Source organism: Esox lucius, chromosome 23 (assembly GCF_011004845.1).
Source record: "Esox lucius isolate fEsoLuc1 chromosome 23, fEsoLuc1.pri, whole genome shotgun sequence".
Lineage (NCBI taxonomy): Eukaryota > Metazoa > Chordata > Actinopteri > Esociformes > Esocidae > Esox > Esox lucius.
In genome coordinates, this window is record NC_047591.1 from 23,114,212 (window position 1) to 23,137,368 (window position 23,157).

Genomic DNA, 23,157 nt, shown 5'->3' on the forward strand with positions numbered 1-23,157 from the left:
CCCAGAAATCCAAGACAAGGGTTTTTCCCTCCAGCCTCCCCCTCCACTCCCCTTCTTCGGTCTCTCCAGCGCTCCTCCTTGCTAGGTTACTCCCGCCTGTGCTCCCTCCCTCCTGCTCCACTCGCTTGGATTCTCCAGCTGCTCCTGCCTCCCAGGGCTCCGGCCCTTGCCTCCTAACCCTCTCTCCCCTTACTTTGCTCCTATAGCCTCCACTGCTTCCTCTCTCACGACGCCGTCTTCCTGTAGTGTAAACAGCTCCCTGTATGGTACAACAAGAATTGACTGGGTTTTTTTAACAAACACTCTCCTATAGTTTTTTTATTTCCTCCTGCCCTGCTTGGTTCTCCCGGAGTGCCGCTGTTCGTTGGTGTACACAGTCTTTGTCCCAACACTCCTGTCAGGAACCGAAGGTGAATAGAATACTGTCCTGTCCTTCATAACCTTCTTCGGGGAAACAGGCTCTCCTTCATATTCTCCATATTTCCTCCTGCTTGCCCCGTACGCCCTTTGACGCTCGACTGCCAGGAATGTGACAGACTCCTTTATTGTTGATATTTGGACTGAAAAATCGATACGCGATAAAAGTTCAACTGATTCCCCAATTCATGCAGCTATGGTGCATGTAATGGTAATGAAGTTATACCTAACTGATTTGTAGATCGGCATTGTGTGAAACCGTCCTTTGTTGTTGCGGCGTACGGTTCTGTCGCCCCCAACCATCCCGGTTCTCCAGCTGTGACCTTGTCCGATGGGTGACTACTGATCCTGGTCCACTAACAGCAGAACATTCTGGTTCCACTTCTCAAGGTATTACCAACCAAACATGACTGTCACAGACTGAACACACTGTCTGGAGCAGGCAGGCCAGCGCAAAAGGGCAATAGAAAGTTTTTGGTGATCTATTGCCCAGTGTTTTACCAAAATTAGACAAACATGTGCCTCCTCCTTACAAACCTGTATGATCTAGTCAACCAGCAAAGAATGTTTAGTGACGAATGCAAAGGCTGCACTTTGATAACAGTTTATGGAATGTTTTTAAACCTTAATGATTCATTCTAAACCTTAATGATCCCAAATTAGGTAAACATTTGTAGGTTTACAGCCTGCCCCGCTTCACTCAACCGTCCGTCTGCTGCCCGTTAACAGCTTACAGTACGGTAGCTGAACCTCCTTTCAGGAAACAAAATCAACCTCCAAATCAGCTATGGATGAAGTACCCCTCAGAGCAGAGTAGCCCAGACTGATTTGCTGACTGGCTGAGTGGCTGAACCACCTTCAGATATTCTTAACCCTCAGAAGAGGACCGCATGGGGTCCCCTCCCAGGACTGGCCAAGCTCAACTCCCACTCCATGATCTAGTACGCCGAGGACTTGACAGTGGTTAAATCAACTATGACATGTCAAGATACAGGGAGGTCAGACTCAATTGGCGCATACAAAAAACCTCTCCCTCAGTGTCAATAAAACCAAGATGATCGTGGACTATGGAAAAAGTGGAGGAGCGAGTACCACCCAATCATATTGACTCGCCACAGAGACTTACTCGCATCATCCATTCTCATGTATACACATCCTGTCACACCTACATGGCAGGTCATCATGTATATACACCCTGTCACACCTACATGGAGGGTCATCATGTATATACACCCTGTCACACCTACATGGAGGGTCATCATGTATATACACCCTGTCACACCTACATGGAGGGTCATCATGTATATACACCCTGTCACACCTACATGGAGGGTCATCATGTATATATACACCCTGTCACACCTACATGGAGGGTCATCATTTATATACACCCTGTCACACCTACATGGAGGGTCATCATGTATATACACCCTGTCACACCTACATGGAGGGTCATCATGTATATATACACCCTGTCACACCTACATGGAGGGTCATCATGTATATACACCCTGTCACACCTACATGGAGGGTCATCATGTATATATACACCCTGTCACACCTACATGGAGGGTCATCATGTATATATACACCCTGTCACACCTACATGGAGGGTCATCATGTATATACACCCTGTCACACCTACATGGAGGGTCATCATGTATATACACCCTGTCACACCTACATGGAGGGTCATCATGTATATACACCCTGTCACACCTACATGGAGGGTCATCATGTATATACACCCTGTCACACCTACTTGGAGGGTCATCATGTATATACACCCTGTCACACCTACATGGAGGGTCATCATGTATATACACCCTGTCACACCTACATGGAGGGTCATCATGTATATACACCCTGTCACACCTACATGGAGGGTCATCTTGTACATCTATTTATATGTCAAACCTACAGTGGGGAGAACAAGTATTTGATACACTGCCGATTTTGCAGGTTTTCCCACTTACAAAGCATGTAGAAGTCTGTAATTTATATCATAGGTACTCTTCAACTGTGAAACAAAACAAAAATCCAGAAAATCACATTGTATGATATTTAAGTAATTAATTGGCATTTTATTGCATGACATAAGTATTTGAAAAGCAGAACTTAATATTTGGTACAGAAACTTTGTTTGCAATTACAGAGATCTTACGTTTTCTGTAGTTCTTGACCAGGTTTGCACACACTACAGCAGGGATTTTGGCCCACTCCTCCATACAGACCTTCTCCAGATCCTTCAGGTTTCGGGGCTGTCGCTGGACAATACAGACTTTCAGCTCCCTCCAAAGATTTTCTATTGGGTTCAGGTCTGGAGACTGGCTAGGCCACTCCAGGACCTTGAGATGCTTCTTACGGAGCCACTCCTTAGTTGCCCTAGTTGTGTGTTTCGGGTCGTTGTCATGCTGGAAGACCCAACCACGACCCATCTTCAATGCTCTTACTGAGGGAAGGAGGTTGTTGGCCAAGATCTTGCGATACATGGCCCCATCCATCCTCCCCTCAATACGGTACAGTCGTCTGGTCCCCTTTGCAGAAAAGCATCCCCATAGAATGATGTTTCCACCTCCATGCTTCACGGTTGGGATGGTGTTCTTGGGGTTGTACTCATCCTTCTTATTCCTCCAAACACAGCGAGTGGAGTTTAGACCAAAAAACTATATTTTGGTCTCATCAGACCACATGACCTTCTCCCATTCCTCCTCTGGATCATCCAGATGGTCATTGGCAAACTTCAGACGGGCCTGGACATGCGCTGGCTTGAGCAGGGGGACTTTGCGTGCACAGCAGGATTTTAATCCATGACGGCGTAGTGTGTTACTAATGGTTTTCTTTGAGACTGTGGTCCCAGCTCTCTTCAGGTCATTGACCAGGTCCTGCCGTGTAGTTCTGGGCTGGTCCCTCACCTTCCTCATGATCATTGATGCCCCACGAGGTGTGATCTTGCATGGAGCCCCAGACCGAGGGAGATTGACCGTCATCTTGAACTTCTTCCATTTTTTTATAATTGCGCCAACAGTTGTTGCCTTCTCACCAAGCTGCTTGCCTATTGTCCTGTAGCCCATCCCAGCCTTGTGCGGGTCTACAATTTTATCCCTGATGTCCTTACACAGCTCTCTGGTCTTGGCCATTGTGGAGGGTTGGAGTCTGTTTGATTGAGTGTGTGGACAGGTGTCTTTTATACAGGTAACGAGTTCAAACAGGTGCAGTTAATACAGGTAATGAGTGGAGAACAGGAGGGCTTTTTATAGGTCTGTGAGAGCTGGAATTCTTACTGGTTGGTAGGTGATCAAATACTTATGTCATGCAATAAAATGCTAAGTAATTACTTAACAATCATACAATGCGATTTTCTAGATTTTTGTTTTAGATTCCGTCTCTCACAGTTGAAGAGTACCTATGATAAAAACGACAGACTTCTACATGCTTTGTAAGTGGGAAAACCTGCAAAATCGGCAGTGTATCAAATACTTGTTCTCCCCACTGTATATGACAGGTCATCTTGTACATCTGTTTATGCCAAACCTTCATGGCAGGTCATCATGTACATCTGTTTATATGTTAGACCTACATATATTTGTGTGTTTCATTCTCACATTTCCCACTTGCTGACTGATGTCTACTCCTATATTCCGGAAGAATGCAGTGTATCTGCCCATCTGTGTATATGATCAATATACACCTGGACTTGAAACTGACGGACAGTCTGGTTGACTGGAGGACACCTTATAAACCTGCAGGGACAAAGCCCAGACACTCACCACAAAGACACTTGGGTCCCGGGTCAGTCCTCACTGAAAGGTTGTGCATTAACCTGGCAACATGTTCACAATAGTCGCTGGAGGCGTGACGGTAAGGACGAAATCTTAACAAACAGTACAGTTCAGGTGTGATTGTATACAGTTGTTCCCTTCAGAATGATAATCTTATAAACCCTGATCCACGAAAGGTCTTTGGCATTTCTCAACCTTACTGCTGCTGCCTCAATTAATTATTTATTGCTGGCAATTAGTTCCTCATTGGTCTGTCTGCCTGGATCCTTCTGGACTAACCTATTTATCTAACAAAGGCAGAGAGAAAACAGCATTACGCATTTCGTGTCTCGTTATGACTGACAAAAACCTAAACTATAACTAGAGTCCTTTCTGTTTTTTTTTTATGTGATCATAAAAAAGTATGGCTTAAAAATTTAGTTCATTGCCATGGAGATTTACATTCCGGAACATTGTACATTATTGATCGAACCGAAGAATAAACTAGATAGCAAATGAAAGACTCCATCTCCTTCAGTCCCAGTCTCTCTCACTGCGTCTCCCTGGACATCCCCTCTCTCTCCTTCAGTCCCAGTCTCACTAACTGCGTCTCCCTGGACATCCCCTCTCTCTCCTTCAGTCCCAGTCTCTCACTGCGTCTCCCTGGACATCCCCTCTCTCTCCTTCAGTCCCAGTCTCACTCACTGCGTCTCCCTGGACATCCCCTCTCTCTCCTTCAGTCCCAGTCTCACTCACTGCGTCTCCCTGGACATCCCCTCTCTCTCCTTCAGTCCCAGTCTCACTAACTTTGTCTCCCTGGACATCCCCTCTCTCTCCTTCAGTCCCAGTCTCTCACTGCGTCTCCCTGGACATCCCCTCTCTCTCCTTCAGTCCCAGTCTCTCACTGCGTCTCCCTGGACATCCCCTCTCTCTCCTTCAGTCCCAGTCTCACTCACTGCGTCTCCCTGGACATCCCCTCTCTCTCCTTCAGTCCCAGTCTCTCACTGCGTCTCCCTGGACATCCCCTCTCTCTCCTTCAGTCCCAGTCTCTCACTGCGTCTCCCTGGACATCCCCTCTCTCTCCTTCAGTCCCAGTCTCTCACTGCGTCTCCCTGGACATCCCCTCTCTCTACATGTAACAGGGTATCCTGACACATGGGGCTCAAGGGCTCTAGATTAGAGGGGTTCCTCAAGCTAACAACATGCAACGTGTGAACTTGTAAATAATCCATCGATCCCTGAACCTGTAATCCTTTGATGTTTCATTTTGTGCTGCACCAGCCTTACTATAATAGTGACATTTCTGCACTACAATGAATACAATATGGTATAATGGGCCCATTGATCGGTGCTGGTGAGGGATGTGATATTGCCACTGCATTCATCACCATAGACCACTACGCTGTAGCACTTGCATGATGTGTTTATTGGCCTTAAGACGCGTGGATGTCTGCAGGGCCTTCCGACACATCGCAGCTCTGTTGGGCTCAGGGCAGCAAGGCTCTGTCAGTGTGCCATTACAGGCTGGTCTCCCCACACAGACCTGGCAACATTCTGACACGGCCCCCTGGTGTTGCACCCCTCCCGCCGTCCTGGTTACCGAACAGACAGGCTCTCCCAGCAGCTGACGCTATCCTGACCTTCGACCCCCCAGCCAGACTTCGCCCCCCTGCCCTGAGCTCAGCAAGAACATCTGCTCTAATGACTAATTACAGGCAACCAGATGAGCTGCGGACAGCATTCTGCTGAGCTGGGTCTTTGCTGCCCTGTCCTACCCCAGAAAATAATTTAACACCCCTGAAAACTGGACCAACCCCAGATCACTCAGGCCTTTGATGTTACTGACTGTACAGGTACCTAACAGAGTTCTACTGTAAATCACACTGACACACACAGCATTTGACTGACCGAACATTTGGAAGAGGAACAGTGTAACAGTCAATATGTTAGAGATCTGAAACAGCCAGTACGGCAGTAACAGTCAATATGTTAGAGGTCTGAAACAGACAGTACGGCAGTAACAGTCAATATGTTTGAGATCTGAAACAGCCAGTACGGCAGTAACAGTCAATATGTTAGAGATCTGAAACAGCCAGTACGGCAGTAAGAGTCAATATGTTAGAGATCTGAAACAGCCAGTACGGTAGTAACAGTCAATATGTTAGAGATCTGACACCGACAGTATTGCAGTAACAGTCAATATGTTAGAGATCCTAAACAGCCAGTACGGCAGTAACAGTCAATATGTTAGAGATCTGAAACAGCCAGTACGGCAGTAAGAGTCAATATGTTAGAGATCTGAAACAGCCAGTACGGTAGTAACAGTCAATATGTTAGAGATCTGACACCGACAGTATTGCAGTAACAGTCAATATGTTTGAGATCTGAAACAGACAGTACGGCAATAGGAGTCAATATGTTAGAGATCCTAAACAGCCAGTATGGCAGTAAGAGTCAATATGTTAGAGGTCTGAAACAGCCAGTACGGCAGTAACAGTCAATATGTTAGAGATCCTAAACAGCCAGTACGGCAGTAAGAGTCAATATGTTAGAGATCTGAAACAGCCAGTACGGCAGTAAGAGTCACACCGCTGTAGCAGGTAGTAGGCTAATTACAGTAAACTCCCAGAGACAATATTTGTTCAGTCATTCGCCGTAACAACCGGATGCATTTATGCCACAACATTACAGGCTAGATGTCGTAAATGGATTGCTCCGGTGAGAGTGGTGCGCTGTTCAGGAAATAGGGTGCCATTTTGGACACAGAAGGCCAGAGAGGGAGAATTAAGTATTTATGGGAGGAATAACTGATCACAGGACAGAATGGAGAAGACATGTTGGCAAAAGCAGTGAGGATCCAAACAGTGCTATTGTTTCTGTCGGATCATGGTGGGACAACGGGACATCACACACGTGCATCACTTTGTTTTTAAGCTCTCACTCAAAACATCTGCAGACGGTTTAGGAATGTAGTGTTTTCAGTGGTTTCACTGGTCTCTACCTGCTGCCTCTGGGGCTAATGTACTGCTGCATATGTACATGGAATCAAGTCTGACATACTGCTGGTTCAGGAAAAACTCCTATATCAACACTTTCCTGTCAAATAAGGCATTGAATGCCTGAAAATATATCTAAAACAAATAGTGTTTATTAACGTGTAATTGTCCTGTCACACCTAAGGAAAATTAATCTTATCTTAGACCAACATGAACTGGATTATGGATTACTTAATTGCTTAACATCAATAACACTGCAAGCTACCAAGGAGGGGTTATTGTAAACTGTGTGGCTGAAAGCCTAAATGCTAACTGAACGTTTTGGTATGTGACTTAGATTTTAGTACTTTAGTACTTTTTACTGTCAAATTGCAATGAAGCCAATCGGGGTTGTATCCAAGCACTCAGCGTTGCGTCGTTCATAAGAACAGCTATGTACCGTGATATAGTGGCCATTTATGTAGATACCTTACTGAAGAAATATACAAAACATATAGCTGAATGCACATTAATAATAATCATAATTTTGCAGTAAATTCGTTTGACAAAGTACTGCATTTTGGAAGGTGCAGTTGCGGATAAAGACGCCAGCTAGTTTTTCCTCATGTTACCGTCAGTGGGTAGGGTTGGAACCCTATGACTCAGTCTACGGTTGAGCTCAGACCGTGAAGAAAGCCGTCCGTAACGGAAATGTAGCCACGTTTGGAATTGAAACAATGTAACGAACAATGTAACACCGCAAGATTCGAGTTTGTCACTTACATTACTGCTTGTGAAACAAATCTTGTTTGCAGGTGTCTGCTGTTAAACCCATGTTTATATGCCACTGAAGCGATCCATCTTCAAAACCTAAAAGCAAGAACCATGACATCATGAAACAATGTCCACAACATTTTTAATTTCTCAAAAATACCGTCGACGGTGCGCGACGACGGATGCTCATGTTTACACATTAACAAATACTTCAACGTACCTTTCTCAACCTATTTTATCTGCATGGTGTTTTTTCGCTTCCTTATGAGGATGGCTGATACTTGTACGTCGTGAACACCGTTGCTCGCTACTGTGGAGAAGAATAGTGCGAGATCGGTCAGGGTCCTAGCGCCGTTAATCTTTCAATGTGTCGCTTTATATTCAACAGGTACTGTACCGGTCCTGTCCCACCCTATGAAAGGTGTGAAACACTGCCAGGGAACCCATTCGCATTTTATGTAGGTAACATTATGATGACACACCTGTTACCGAAGGCTGCCCTTCCTTAAAGGCTCCATATTCATCCATATTTTATTTCATCATCTGTACCTGTTGGCGTGTCAGCTCTTCAATGTGGACCTAAATAAGTCCTCTCTTACTATAACTTACTATAACTTTATGATTGACGAAGATGATTATGACGATTTGCAACTTTGTATGAAAATATTGAGGTTACATTTTGAAGTTTGCACATGCTTTCATTTTCATTCGGCTTTCTCTTTTTAAAATCACCTGCTTCTTTACTCTTTTGTTTTAATAGATACATTTTACTGCCATAAACACCTGTTGGGGTGTTACAGACGGAATGCTATATTGGACCAAAAAGACACAGATTTTGTGGCTTATTGTCAATTTGGCTGGTCATAGGCTGTTCTAATTAGGCACGACGCATCACGGAGTGGCTGGACACAGCGTAGTCACAGTGCCCCTAGATGTCTTATTGCTGTTTTGAAACGGTTACCTAACCACTTAGAACTGTAAAAGGGTATGTGATGTCATACCGTGGAAAATTGTCTTATGCTTTCAGGATTCGAACCACCCGGTTTATAATTCTGCATTGAACCAGCAGTAGGCTAAATATTCTCAACCGAGGCTTTCAAATCAAACAAAATAATTGGATTTCCATGGAAACGTTAAAAAGGATAATTAATTGGCCAATACTTGTCTATTTGATGTTGAATTAGTCTGAGCCTTTAGAAAAGAGAATGTTCTGATGTCAAAGTTATCAGTTTGGTGTGCGCGCGTGTGTGTGTTTGTGAAAGAGAGTGGTAGCTTATGGTAATTGGAATAGTTCAGAAAGTACTTTATCTCTGAGTACGGATGCTTAGAGTTGACCGAAGCTACAGAGTATGGATGAAAATAATGGAATATAGGCTATTGTAGACATTTATCACCAGATGAATAATATTCTGTGTGGTATATACTGACATTAAAAATTTTTTTCCATGACAACAAAAACAGAGAAAAAATGCATATCCAGTATTAAAATCCATGCATGTCCACATTTTGTTAAGTTCACCACATGAAACATAATATTGGTTCTTAAATATTGTTTCCCTTATTCACCTAGACAGGTCAGGTATCTTAACCTCGGCCACAGCACCAGTGTGAATAGTGTCGTGCTATGCAGAAAGTATTTAAATGTATTTATCTTTGGGGGCGGGGGGGGAGAAAAGCCCTGCTGTGTTGTTCATGGAAAACTCCATCTGATGGATAAGCATTGAAAAACAGAAGATTAATTAATTTACAAATGTAGTATCAGCATTGAGGGAATAGGAATCATGTTTCTGTACAAATGTGGGTAGAGAAAAAAAAATTAAATGACAACCTATTCTCCATGTTATGGGCCCTACTTTAAATTAGCACACTGTGTCGAGAATAGGGTGCCGTTTGGAACACGCAGGCTTCCGCACAGAAGAGGAGGAGTTGGAGAAGAAAACATATCACATTGAATTATTCATATAAAAAATACATTTCACAGAGATGCGACGAGGAAGATATTGCCAGAATTGATGAGGAACTCCGGGCTATGATCATGTTTGATTTACAACACGCTGGTACCGTACCACGAATCCCGAAGGCTTTGTATTAATTCCGGGAAATAAATTCAACGGAGCCTCTTCTGGACTGTCTGTGTTTATTATTTTATTCTTGATTCACTTTTACTTTTATCCCACGTTCATATAATTAATTGTCCCGTATGGTATTTAGGGATGAGCGAATAACTTCTAGTTTCTTGTGAGTCGTTTTCCGAGATATGTATAACAACTTTCGTTACAATGTCAATACATATATTTATCTTACGTGACTATTCGCAACAACACTGTTATGTTATGTTACACACCTCGGCAGTCGTGATATTGTAAGCATTTCAGTGACCCGCGCGCCTCAATTTTTGAGAAAGACATTCTGCATTTCTGTCTAGTCAGGGAAGACGAACCGGATCCTCACTGCCTGCAGGGAAGGGCGCAACATATAGGTTGATATCTTTGCACATTTAATGTGTACTTAACATTGGAAAATACACTTTATTGGAATCCTGCAAATAGTGCAATCCAATGTAACATACATTCTAGGCGATTGGTTTACATTAAGTTTTCGTGTAGAATTTGCTGTTAAAGCTCCCTCTACTGGCAAATGTAGAGTACAAACGGTTCCTCTTAAATGACGTCACACAACCTAGATCACATGACAACCTCGCGAAAAAGAAAACAGGAAACATTTTAACCAGGGCTGTCGGTATGTACATTTTTACACAAACTAGATATATTTTTGTATCACACGTTTACCACCACCGTTACTTCTAAAGTAATATATTATACTAGTTACTCCTGATCTTGTTTTTTTTAACCACAAAGTTAATAGTTTGTGAATGTGCTCGCCAATCTTAACCTAGCTAGTTAGCCACTCGTCGTTAGCAATGGAATCGTGCAAGCAGCCTGTCAAGACTGCAAGGCTACCCTTATTCTAGCAATGTCATTTAGAAAAAGTTAAACAAGAAGGCATATCTATTTGTTTACATTAATAGTTCGCACGCCGTTACAGACTGCCTAAATATTTATACGTTTCCTTGTACTTGTGTACTTATTGCCTTGACAGAGGGAGAGGAAGATGGGCTCCGCGGTGGAGAGGACTGATGAACATGTACGAGAGTACTTGATATATCGTGGCTTCACCAGCACACTCAAGCACCTGGACGCTGATGTCAAAGCAGACAAGGAGAAAGGATTCAGGGTAGGTGACATGAATGCAGGAAACCGTGCATTTGAAGCCTTTAAGCCATGTTGCTTACTGCGAAACTCAACTGCAGTGGTCTGGATTTGGCAAGACAGCACAAACTAATGTGGAACCAGGCTGTATCTTTGTCACTGACCAAGTAACACTGTTGAATAAACTTAAAAGTAACTATCTTATAGGTATACCTCGGGAAACTAACTTTTGTAAGGATTCTTAATTGAGGTCAACACTTGCAGTGTTTGTAGTGACACACTATATCTTTTTAGGTGGACAAGATCATTGACCAGCTCCAGTTGTTCATCCATAACTTTGACCTGAACGGGCTGAAGGACTACTGGAGCTACCTGGACCGCAGGTTGTTCTGCAGGCTTGAAGATGTCTACAGACCCACTGTCAACAAACTAAGAACCAGCCTGTTCAGATATTATTTGGTTCACACCGTACAGGTGTGCACAGCACTTTGTTACTCATCTTTAATGTTGTTTGTTGTTGTTCTTCTTCACTAATAACTTGTCATCTATAGTATTCTTTTTTTCCCAGTGTTGCCGAGTTGATACTCACAGATTCTTACCCCCATTTTTTTTAACCCCTCCCACTTCACCCCCAACCCCCAATAGTCAAGGAACCCAGAGAAAACCCAGGAGTTTTTCCAGCGGCAGGCTCAGGAGCTGCAGGTACAGCCAGAGTGGCGTGATTGGTTCGTCCTGCCGTTCATCCCCGCCCCCGAGCAAAACCCGGCCTTTGCGCCATACTTCTCCCGCCAGTGGATGGACACGTTCCTGGTCTCACTGCATAACTTCCTCTCTGTCCTGTTCCAGTGCATGCATATCCTTTTGTCCCAGGAGGCAGATTTACACACACACACACACAACCAAATATAAACACACGATAATGGCCAGGTGTTTTGTAAAAGCACTTTGTGACATCTGCGGACATCTGCGGAAATACATTTGATTGATTGATTGATTGATTGATTAGCTGCTTTGAGACTCTCTACTCCGTTGATACCTGGTTACTGGAAAATCCCGTTCATCACATCTAGCATGTAGAAAAGATGGAGACTTAGAAGAAAAGTGTTTTCCAATCCTGGTGTTCGTTGTAGTTCTCAGTTGTCCCCTCCTTGACCATGTCCACCCCAGCCTGTATTGCTCAGCTTCGACTCCGAAGTCCAGAGGACCGCCTCTCTACAGGAGGAGAACGAACAGCTTCGACAAATAGTAAGCCTGGCACACGCCTGCACACGATGCTGGCTTCGGAAGGACTTTCCTGTCGTCTTTTTACTCATTTTCCACGGATCGTTGCAGTAGAATGTAACACGTGCCGTTATTAAGCAGATGCTTTCGTCCAAAGCGACTCGGTCATGCCAGGGCATTTTTTAATGTATCCGTGGTCCCGGGAATTGAACCCGCTGTTCTGTCGTCGCCAGCTTCATGTACTCTCGGTTGAAATACAGATGATCAAACCTCACATGTCCTCTTAATGTGTGCATTTAACTGTCCATTAAGAGGTGAACAACAACTGGCACTTATTCATTTATTAGATTAGGTGCTGAAATCCGGTGAATAAAGGATGGCTGCTAAAGTCCCCTCTCTCCCTTCTGTGTCACCCCCCTGTCTCTCCCTCCAGTTATTTGCCCTGCAGGGGGAGGTTAACCTAAAGAAGGAAGATACGGTGCATCACAAACTCCCCCCCTATGTGCAAAACATGGACCGACTAGGAGACACTGAGCTGTGAGGAAATGGATTGACTTTGAGATTGGATTGACCCACTTTGTGGTTGGGGGGGGGGGGTTCATGTTTTAATAATCATTGTACAATATAGTTATTTGTTTTGTATTGTTCTCTTCGTACTGTAGACATACCATTTAGTTAACTTATTGTTCATGTTAGTATAAAATTTTGAATACTGTTTTAATGTGTGTTGTTTTACGTATTGATCAGGTTGGCGCAAGATGAATAAACAATTCATCCAGAATTGTTGTGTTTTTCAAGATGGTGTTTCTGTTTGCTTCAGACGGGGACACATGCTTCAGGGTCCTCGAGGGGGTCGGCGGTGGCTGGAATGTCTGGAGGCTTCCATTCATTAAGCGTTTCACAATAGCAGTGCTGATGTACGATCAGTTCCCCGTCCGATGTACATTTAGATTTATATCAGCATTCCTACTCGGAAACACTTTGTGAACGTGGACCATAGCTTGATTTGACATTTGGAATACAGTATCCAGACCACAGCATGGTTGTCTGAGAATGTTTCCAGCTACTGTGACAGTTTGATTCCTTCGTTCTGTAACATTCTCCTTGACAAATCAAAGGGCCTGGAAACACTTCCACAGTACTAAGTCAGAAAACCAGTTTAAGAAACTCATTGAAAACTACTGTATTTTTTCAGATAAGGAAACTGGTGTATTTAGTAAAAAAAAAAAAGGCGTATTGGCTTATCGCCCGAACTGACTTTGTTCACTCACATTGCAAAAATCCTCACATGCTTTCCGAGCCCTCACTGAGTCCCAGATTTGGTTTGACATTGGAACCACACGCGGTTGCAGAAAAGTTCGGTGTGGTTAGAAAGAAATTTGCTTTCGTAAAGAAGCTGAGTTTAATCAGAAATGTTTCCATGGTTGAAAGTAAAGAAAGAAAAGAGAAATTCACACCACAACCTGCGGCACAGAGTTTGGGGAGGGTTTTGATCCTCTTCCATCCACATCGACCTTCCTGATTCTCCAGTGATTCACGTTTGTTTTATTCATCCTGTCTCCACACAGGGACCTGGTGACATGCCAGCGTAACCCCACCCTAACCACCACTCCCTCCAGAAACTTCTTCTCTACATTCCTGCCACAAACCAGACGGGCACCTGGCAAGACTCCTCAAGGGGTACTTCCTGGGTCCTTGCCACATCCGGCCTATGTGGGACGCAAGGACACCACAGCCATTCAAGTGAGGCCATAGGTTTCTCCGGAAATGAGGAGGCTCTTGTTTCAGGTTGATCCCCTGACATACGGGACTGGAGCCTTCATAAAAAACATTTAATTGACATTCTAAAGCTTAAACTTTAAAATAAACATTTGATATTTGATATAGTGGGGAAAATGCATATCTAACTGCCTTGATGTATTTCAGTCTGTGAAACCCAAGGACCCAACTGTGTCCAAGGATCCCAAGCCGATGCCCAGCACCGGGGGGACCTGCGAGCCCCAAGCTGGGTCCACTGCCTATCCGAGACAGAGACGACACCAGGACCACGAGAAGGAAAGAAAGGAGCTGTTTTCCAAACCTCAATCTCAGGTATGTGATACTAGCAATGGTTGTATTGAAAAAAAGAATGTAGCGAGCTAGCCTGGTTCCGAATCTGTTTCTGTAGGAACTGAGACATGGGTCTATAATTGCAGTAGTGGGCTAGCCTGGTTCCGGATCTGTTTCTGTAGAAACTGAGACATGGGTCTATAATTATAGTAGCTGCAGTAATTGTAGAAGTGGGCAACGTACAGGGATGTACTTTAATCATTTCTTTGTTTGTTCTGCCTACTCTGTTGTAGATTTATATACAGTAAACGTTTGTTTCGAAGGCCACATTGTAATTTAAACATTTCAAAGTAATTTAAAATAAGGTACAATCATTTTTACATTGTTTTGATTTAGATGTTTAAGAGCTTTAGCATCTGCAGGCTGGATCGAATCTGCTAGCGAGTCCTAGGGTGACCCGCTCTGCTCCAACGCCAGGCTGACTTCCATCCCGTGCTTATTTATTTTCCAGATTCCCGAAAAGAGGGTGGAATGTGGGGACCCGGAGGCCAGCCCCGAGGGAGGCACAGGGGGCTTGACAGACTCCCCACCCCTCAACCAGACGCGGGTCAGCAGGGAGGGTGGTGGTGTGGCCGGGGGGCTGGCTGTGGAACAACCCTTCATCAAGCTCAGCCAGGAGGAGTATGGCGAACATCATTCATCCATCATGCACTGCAGGTCAGACATAACCACTTCCTGGTCGTCATCATTGGGATTTAATGTCACGTGCAGGTCAGACATAACCACTTCCTTCCTGGTCGTCATCATTGGGATTTAATGTCACGTGCAGGTCAGACATAACCGCTTACTTCCTGGTCGTCCTCATTGGGATTTAATGTCACATGCAGGTCAGACATAACCGCTTACTTCCTGGTCGTCCTCATTGGGATTTAATGTCACGTGCAGGTCAGACATAACCGCTTACTTCCTGGTCGTCCTCATTGGGATTTAATGTCACGTGCAGGTCAGACATAACCGCTTACTTCCTGGTCGTCCTCATTGGGATTTAATGTCACGTGCAGGTCAGACATAACCGCTTACTTCCTGGTCGTCATCATTGGGATTTAATGTCACGTGCAGGTCAGACATAACCGCTTCCTTCCTGGTCGTCATCATTGGGATTTAATGTCACGTGCAGGTCAGACATAACCGCTTACTTCCTGGTCGTCCTCATTGGGATTTAATGTCACGTGCAGGTCAGACATAACCGCTTACTTCCTGGTCGTCCTCATTGGGATTTAATGTCACGTGCAGGTCAGACATAACCGCTTACTTCCTGGTCGTCCTCATTGGGATTTAATGTCACGTGCAGGTCAGACATAACCGCTTACTTCCTGGTCGTCCTCATTGGGATTTAATGTCACGTGCAGGTCAGACATAACCGCTTACTTCCTGGTCGTCCTCATTGAGATTTAATGTCACGTGCAGGTCAGACATAACCGCTTACTTCCTGGTCGTCCTCATTGGGATTTAATGTCACGTGCAGGTCAGACATAACCGCTTACTTCCTGGTCGTCCTCATTGAGATTTAATGTCACGTGCAGGTCAGACATAACCGCTTACTTCCTGGTCGTCCTCATTGGGATTTAATGTCACGTGCAGGTCAGACATAACCGCTTACTTCCTGGTCGTCCTCATTGGGATTTAATGTCACGTGCAGGTCAGACATAACCGCTTACTTCCTGGTCGTCCTCATTGGGGTTTAATGTCACGTGCAGATCAGACATAACCACTTACTTCCTGGTCGTCCCTATTGAGACTTGAAGATGCACTCTGGGTCTTTTGCGAATTACATTGTTATTGTTGAATCTTAATTTGATCCTGTTCTGCTTAAGAACTTTCTTTCAGTATGGCACATAAAAAATGTGTTGACGTTTAAAAAGGTTCCACTTCAATCATTTTAGACTATTTTCCCTTGGTGGACGACGGTGAGAACTGTTATATTTATAATCCATGTAAGAAGTCCTACTTCCTGTCGCTGCAGGAGTCATTCCCTCGTAGCTCAGACTGGCTCAAATTAAGGCCCTACACCTGTGTTCCTGTGTGGCCTGTCTCTGGCTCTAGGGTTGACTGCTCGGGGAGGAGAGTGGCCAGTTTGGACGTCGACGGCGTCATCAAGGTGTGGTCGTTTAACCCCGTCATGCAGACCAAGGCCACCATCATGTCCAAGTCACCCCTGTTGTCCCTGGAATGGGCCGCCAAGCCTGACCGACTGGTAGGACACATTTTACTGGGTTTTTAAACGGTGCCGACGGTGATTGGAGGAGTAACCGATGTGTCTGTCCCCGTAGCTGCTGCTGGGCAGCGGTGTGGGCACCGTGAGGCTGTACGACACGGACGCCAAGAAGAACCTCTACGAGATGATCATAGACGAGAGTCTCCCACGGTAACTCATGGCCTCGTGTCTGAGGGCCTTCACGTAGTCCAGACGGACAAGCGGATCTGGCTTTAAATTTGAGATTACATTGGAGGGATACGAATAATATTTTAATAGATTCTTCATTGTCAGTGTTTTATTCCTGGACTAGGCATAATCTGTCCCCCAGGGTGTTGGTGGGAGGGAGTGTTGAGTGGTGTGTTGGTCTTGTCTGTGTAGGATTCTGTCCCTGGCCTGTAGCCCCAGTGGGACGTCCTTCGTGTGTTCTGCTGCTGCACACCACGGACTTGCTGGCCGCTCTGGGAGTGTGTCTGAAGCCGTGCCGCGCCTCCCCAACCCCCCCCCTGTCCCTGGACAACTGCTGCTGTGGGACACCAAGACTGTCAAGCAGCAGGTATTGGGGAACCAGGGGACCAGGGAACCAGGGAACCAGCTGCCCGGGGCGCCATTGGACAATATATATATGATACAATATCATATTCTGTTTGACGTTCTAGCTCTCATCTGTGTGATCCTGTGACCTCTGTTTCCACGTCCGCAGCTTCAGTTCTGCCTGGAACCGGGTCCAGTAGCCATTAACTGCACGTCCTTCAATCACAACGGGAACCTGCTGGTTACGGGAGCTGCCGATGGGGTTATTCGACTGTTTGGTTAGTTATTTCCACTCAATATGTTGTTCTGTGGTTTAAAGAATGAATATCAAACTTTGTGTTGTGATGCTGGGTCTCTATGGAGACATCATTTACCTCAGACCACTATTTAACATCGTGCGTGACGCACAGACGGAGTCCTCTCCTAGAATTCTTTGTAATAAACTGTACAAACTGCTAATGCCCCTCATTGAGATGGATTGGGATGCCCATTCTGGTAGTTATATTTCTATGGGTGCTGTGTAACAAGTGCTCATCTGTCTTCATTCTATGACGGCTGTTCTAACGTGTTTATCGACAACACCATTTCCAAAGATGTTGGGACGCTACGTAAAATGCTAATAAAAACAGAATATAATGATGTGCAAATAATTTAATCCCTATATTTAATTGAAAATAGTACAAAGACAGCATATCAAATGTTGAAGCAGAGAAATTCAGTTGTTTTTGGAAAAAATATATCAGGTGGAAAAAGTACAAAGTACTTTTTGTTCATAACTAACCAGTGACATTTAGTGGACATTTACACTATTCCTTTTGATTTTATTGATCACTGGTTAGTTTTGAAATCCCTTTAGCTGGTTACTTAGATCATAATTAGATACTTCCCTAAAGTAGTGAACACAGCCGAACCCAGTTGAGTACCTTTTCACCTCTGAAATATATGCAAATTTTGAATTTGGTGTCAGTAACATGTTTCAAAAAAGTTGGGACTGGCATGTTTATTACTGTGTTACATCTCCTCTTCTTTTAACAATACTCTGTAAGTGTTTGCGAACAGAGGCCAATTGCTGTAGTTTTGAAAGTGAAATGTTTCCCATTCTTGTTTGATACAGGATTTCAGCTGCTCAACAGTTGGGGGTCATATATTTTGTATCATAATGCACCAAATGTTTTCCATTGTTGACAAGTCTGGACTGCAGGCAGGTCAGTTTAGCCCCCGGATTATTTTACTACAGAGCCATGCTGTTGTAATATGTACATAATATGGTTTGGCTTTGTCTTGTTGAAATAAGCCAGGCCTTCCATGAAAAATACGTCATCTGGTTGGCAGCATATCTTGATCCAAAAAACCTGTATATATTGTTCAGCGTTAATGGTGTCTTCACAGATGTGCAATTCACCCATGTCATCACAGTTGTTGGCTTTTGAACTGTTCGCTGATAACAAGCTGGGTGGTCCCTTTAGTCTGGAGGACGTGGCATCCATGATTCCCAAACATTATTTCGATTTGTCAGACCACAGGACAGTTTTCCTCTTCGTCTCAGTCCATCTTAAATGAGCTTAGGCCAAGAAAAGACGCTGGCGGTTCTGGATCTTGTTTATATGTTTCTTTGCACGGTAGATTTTTAACTTGCATTTGTGGATGCAGCGATGTACTGTGTTCACAAACGGTTTTCGAACATGTTCCTGAGCTCATCCAGTGATTTCCTTTACAGAATTGTGTTTGTTTTTAAAGCAGTTCCATCTGAGGGCCTGAAGATCACAGCCATCCAGTATTGGTTTTCGGCCTTGTTCCTTGCATACAGAGATTTCTCTGGATTCCTTGAAACTTTTAATAATATTATGTACCGTAGATTATGAGATCACCAAACTCTTAACAATTTTACGTTGAGAAATGTTATCCTTAAATTGTTGCTCTATTTGCCTGTGCAGTCTTTTACAGAGTGAACTGTTCCATCTTTACTTCTGAAAGTTTCATACTCCTGGGATGCTCTTTTTATATCCAATCATATTACCGACCTGTTGCCAATTAACCTAATTAGTTCTGAGGTGTACCTGGTTATTTTTTGTATTACACAACTTTTCCAGTCTTTTGTTGCCCCTGTCCCAGCTTTTTTTAAATGTGTTCCTGGCATCAAATACAAAGTAGGCATAGATTTTTCAAGGAACAATAAAACATTTGTTTCAACATTTGATATGTTGCCTTTGTTCTATTTTCAGTTGAATATAGGATTTAAATGATTTGCACATCATTGCGTTCTGTTTTTCTTTACCTTTTACAGGGTTGTATTCTTTTGACAGGCAGCACTATGACTATGTTAGGAGCTGTTATTACATATTCTATATTCTCTAGACATGCAGTGCTATGAGCTTTTATAACGTCTTTCTCTATTCTCTAGACATGCAGCGCTATGACTGTGCTATGAGCTGGAAAGCCCACGATGGGGAAGTGTACAGTGTTGAGTTCAGCTATGATGAGAACACAGTGTTCAGTATCGGAGAGGATGGCAAGGCAAGTTATCTCGACTAAAACAGAGTTTGGCGTCTGGTCGTAGCACAATATAAACGTGTGTAGTTACAGTACAAATGTAATAAATCTCAGCAATAACGGTGTAAAAATATTTAATCACATGATAGTAACCGTATTAACCTGTGGAATAAAATGATTATAACATGTTAAGACAGTGTTCCAATAGTAAACGTTTAGGTAAATAGTGTTTCTGGTTTGTGTGTTTTTCCATCTGTCTATTGATGAACTAACTGGTAGTTTCTCAGGATGAGAGTGAATGCTCAGTCAGAATGACATAACTGCACAGTGTTTGTTTCCCGCGGTCCAGTTTGTCCAGTGGAACATCCACCGCTGTGGGGTGAAGCAGTCCGAGCACTCCCTGCCCCAGGACGCCACGGGTCCCTTCGTCCTGTCCGGGTATAGCGGGTACCGGCAGGTCCAGGTGCCACGCGGGCGGCTCTTTGCGTTCGACTCCGAGGGACATCACGTCCTCACCTGCTCCAGCAACGGAGGCATCATTCACAGGGTTCGGCTTCTCAGAATTCCCATTTAACAGATCCTGATTGGTTCCTGCATCCCAAAATGGCACCACATTCCCTTAGTAGTGAACCAGCGTGGTGCATATTAGTGAACCAGCGTGGTGTATAGTAGTGAACCAGCGTGGCGTATAGTAGTGAACCAGCGTGGCGCATAGTAGTGAACCAGCGTGGCGCATAGTAGTGAACCAGCGTGGCGCATAGTAGTGAACCAGCGTGGCGCATAGTAGTGAACCAGCGTGGCGCATAGTAGTGAACCAGCGTGGCGCATAGTAGTGAACCAGCGTGGCGCATAGTAGTGAACCAGCGTGGCGCATAGTAGTGAACCAGCGTGGCGCATAGTAGTGAACCAGCGTGGCGCATAGTAGTGAACCAGCGTGGCGCATAGTAGTGAACCAGCGTGGCGCATAGTAGTGAACCAGCGTGGCGCATAGTAGTGAACCAGCGTGGCGCATAGTAGTGAACCAGCGTGGTGCAGAGTAGTGAACCAGCGTGGCGCATAGTAGTGAACCAGCGTGGCGCATAGTAGTGAACCAGCGTGGTGCAGAGTAGTGAACCAGCGTGGCGCATAGTAGTGAACCAGCGTGGTGCAGAGTAGTGAACCAGCGTGGTGCATAGTAGGGCTCTGTTTAAGGAATAGGTTGTGATTCAAAACCAGTGGTGCAAATCCCTAACAGTCTGAGGTAGAAATAGATGTTGACTCCTATGCTGTGACATACAGACAGTACAGATAGGTGATTGCAGATTGTGTAGTATTGATGCTAAAAAGCAGTACTTCACAAAAGTAGAGACAGACTTACCATCCATTGGCAAATGTAGGCTGCCCTCTGCAAAGGCATATTCCAGCCCACTTTGAAAGATGCTGTCTGGAACACATTCCTGTTGAAACTCCTGTTCTGGGTTGGATGTCGAATATGTTGTTTATATGTGCATCATCTGTAAGTAGCACTGATAGTTTACGTTTGAATCCAAGTAGTTTTGATGACAAGTTTGCCTACCAGCACTAACGAATGTCTATACTCATGAGGCTCTGCACGCTGAACTCAGTCTGAAAAACATCCAAAGACGTCTTTCTCATGGGCTGCTGTCAATAGATAAACCACAGAATCAGCCCTGCAGAGTTGAACTTGTGTTGCATTGAAAAGTGTGTGGCAGTTCTGATTTGACTCATTTCAGGAGTACTTTCCAATGAGCATTTCTGGAGTTCTGTGTGTTCTCAGATCTGTTGCAAAACCCAGGAAATGATTGTCAGAGAGGAGGGAGAGCAAACCAAGCAACACCAAAATTGCCATTTCAATTCTCCCCCGTGACTTATAGCAGTAGTTTCAGTAATGTGTGTGTGTGTGTGTGTGTGTGTGTGTGTGTGTGTGTGTGGGTGTGGAGACTCCATCCACCCAGCACTAATGCAAATCTCCTCCCCGACAGTGAAACCAATTATTTGTCGACTGCCACACTGATACACTACAAGGTTCTGTGGATCAACTGAAACCCGACCGGGTCCCAGTGAACACATCTCATTAGGACTGGAGGTCATGCAGGAAATGTGTATTAGTGCTGGGCCACCGGAGTTTCTCCCGGCCAGTAAGCAGAATGCCGGTGAATAATAGTGTGGCGCCAGCTGACACCGTGTCCCGTCTCTCCCCTCCAGCTGAACGGCGAAGGCGGCCTGGACAGTGTGCTTCCCCTGGGTGGTCACAAGGCCCCGGTGGTCACTGTGGACTGGTGCTCCGCCATGGACTGTGGAACCTGCCTCACCGCCTCCATGGATGGGAAGATCAAACTGAGCACGCTCCTGGCGCAGAAGTCCTGAGCGCCGAGCACCTACGGCACCAAGCGCCGTGGACGGGCAGAGGGAGGAGCCCAGGCACCTCGCTTTCCTTTTGTTTTTCCAACAAATCTTAGTAGGCAAGATGAAGCAGCTGTTGTACTGGTGTATATGGGAGCCATACATTCCTAAATATACAGGGACTGACCACTCCTCCCCCTCCCCAGAACAAAAGAGTTTGGTTAACGGCCTGAGTACATGCTATTTACCCACTGTCTTTGGTTTTATAGCCCTGTGGTCAAAAGGAGGCCAAGATCAAACTGAGCATGCCCAAAAGTCCTGAGGGAGGAGTCTTGTTGGAACATCTGTGTTTGGTCCAGATGCACAATGTCTTATCAGATGTGTCCTACTCCAGGCCACATGAGGAACCTTATATGGTAGCTGTGGTTCTCTACATACAAAATATCATGGATATTTCAATAATTGGTCAGTGGTCTTCAGATTAAATGAATGGAGGTTATGCAAGTCGTGCCTAAATAGTATTCTGAGAATTGACACGTCGTCTTCGGAGTCTGATAGGTCAAACGATTGTTTCGTTCATGTAGCAGCTGGTAGAACTGTCCATGTCCAACAGGCCTTTAGGATCCCATGAACGTGTCCTGGGATGTCCCTCGCCAACGGGGCTGGTTTGTTGCTTGTCTCAGATGGACACAGCACTGCGACTCGTGATCAAAGTTTTTGTTTTAATTATTTATGTATCATTATCATCATTGATTGAGAATAAACGTTTGTAGGCATCCCTATAACAGCCGAGTGGTTCTTTCGGTTGGGGTGGTGGAGGAGGTTGACAATACCAACTTTTCATTGACACTGCTGGGCTGCCAATCAGTGCCTTTAATCTTTCATGGACTTTCTTAAAGATCTGTGAAGAACATCCCACAAGGCCAGCAAAGCCTGTCTGGGTGACATCAGCTGTCTGCTGACTTGATACCTCCCACGTTATTGGGCAACAGAAACCAGAACCGATCCCTAATTTGGACTTGACAACAGGTCTGAGGAAAAACAATTTATTTCAAACAACTTCACTCAATGTGAATGCAAATGAACAATAAATCTTACAATATCTTCCTGATTGCTGAATTCTTTGGAAT

At 44.7% G+C, this 23,157-nt stretch overlaps 2 protein-coding genes across 3 annotated transcripts in view; one reads left to right on the top strand and one right to left on the bottom strand.

Annotated features, from left to right (window-relative positions):
• The window catches only part of rab27b (RAB27B, member RAS oncogene family), a 37,824-nt gene extending 29,491 nt beyond the window's left edge, over positions 1-8,333 (bottom strand). Inside the window, exons 1-2 of the mRNA XM_013140293.3 lie at positions 8,148-8,333; positions 7,937-8,023 (exon numbers count right to left, since the gene is read on the bottom strand). Coding sequence (XP_012995747.1) covers positions 7,937-7,938 — 2 coding nt within the window. The 5' untranslated portion in view covers positions 7,939-8,023; positions 8,148-8,333. The remainder of the gene's footprint in view (positions 1-7,936; positions 8,024-8,147) is intronic.
• Positions 8,334-10,533: 2,200 nt separating this feature from the next.
• On the top strand, positions 10,534-23,133 carry wdr91 (WD repeat domain 91). 2 transcript variants are annotated; one of them, XM_010867806.5, is made up of 16 exons: positions 10,534-10,666; positions 11,027-11,161; positions 11,431-11,610; positions 11,782-11,989; positions 12,299-12,381; positions 12,791-12,894; positions 13,926-14,100; positions 14,284-14,448; positions 14,918-15,123; positions 16,510-16,660; positions 16,737-16,831; positions 17,042-17,216; positions 17,364-17,472; positions 19,596-19,708; positions 20,034-20,231; positions 21,890-23,133. In XM_010867806.5, the coding sequence occupies exons 2-16, from the start codon at positions 11,039-11,041 to the stop codon at positions 22,049-22,051; spliced, it is 2,247 nt and encodes a 748-aa protein (XP_010866108.3). In that variant the 5' UTR covers positions 10,534-10,666; positions 11,027-11,038; the 3' UTR covers positions 22,052-23,133. The 2 variants fall into 2 exon arrangements, with proteins under 2 accessions (XP_010866108.3, XP_034145857.1); XM_034289966.1 differs by lacking the exons at positions 10,534-10,666; positions 11,027-11,161; positions 11,431-11,610; ... (1 more) ...; positions 12,299-12,381; positions 12,791-12,894 and adding an exon at positions 12,902-13,274.
• Positions 23,134-23,157: the final 24 nt, after the last annotated feature.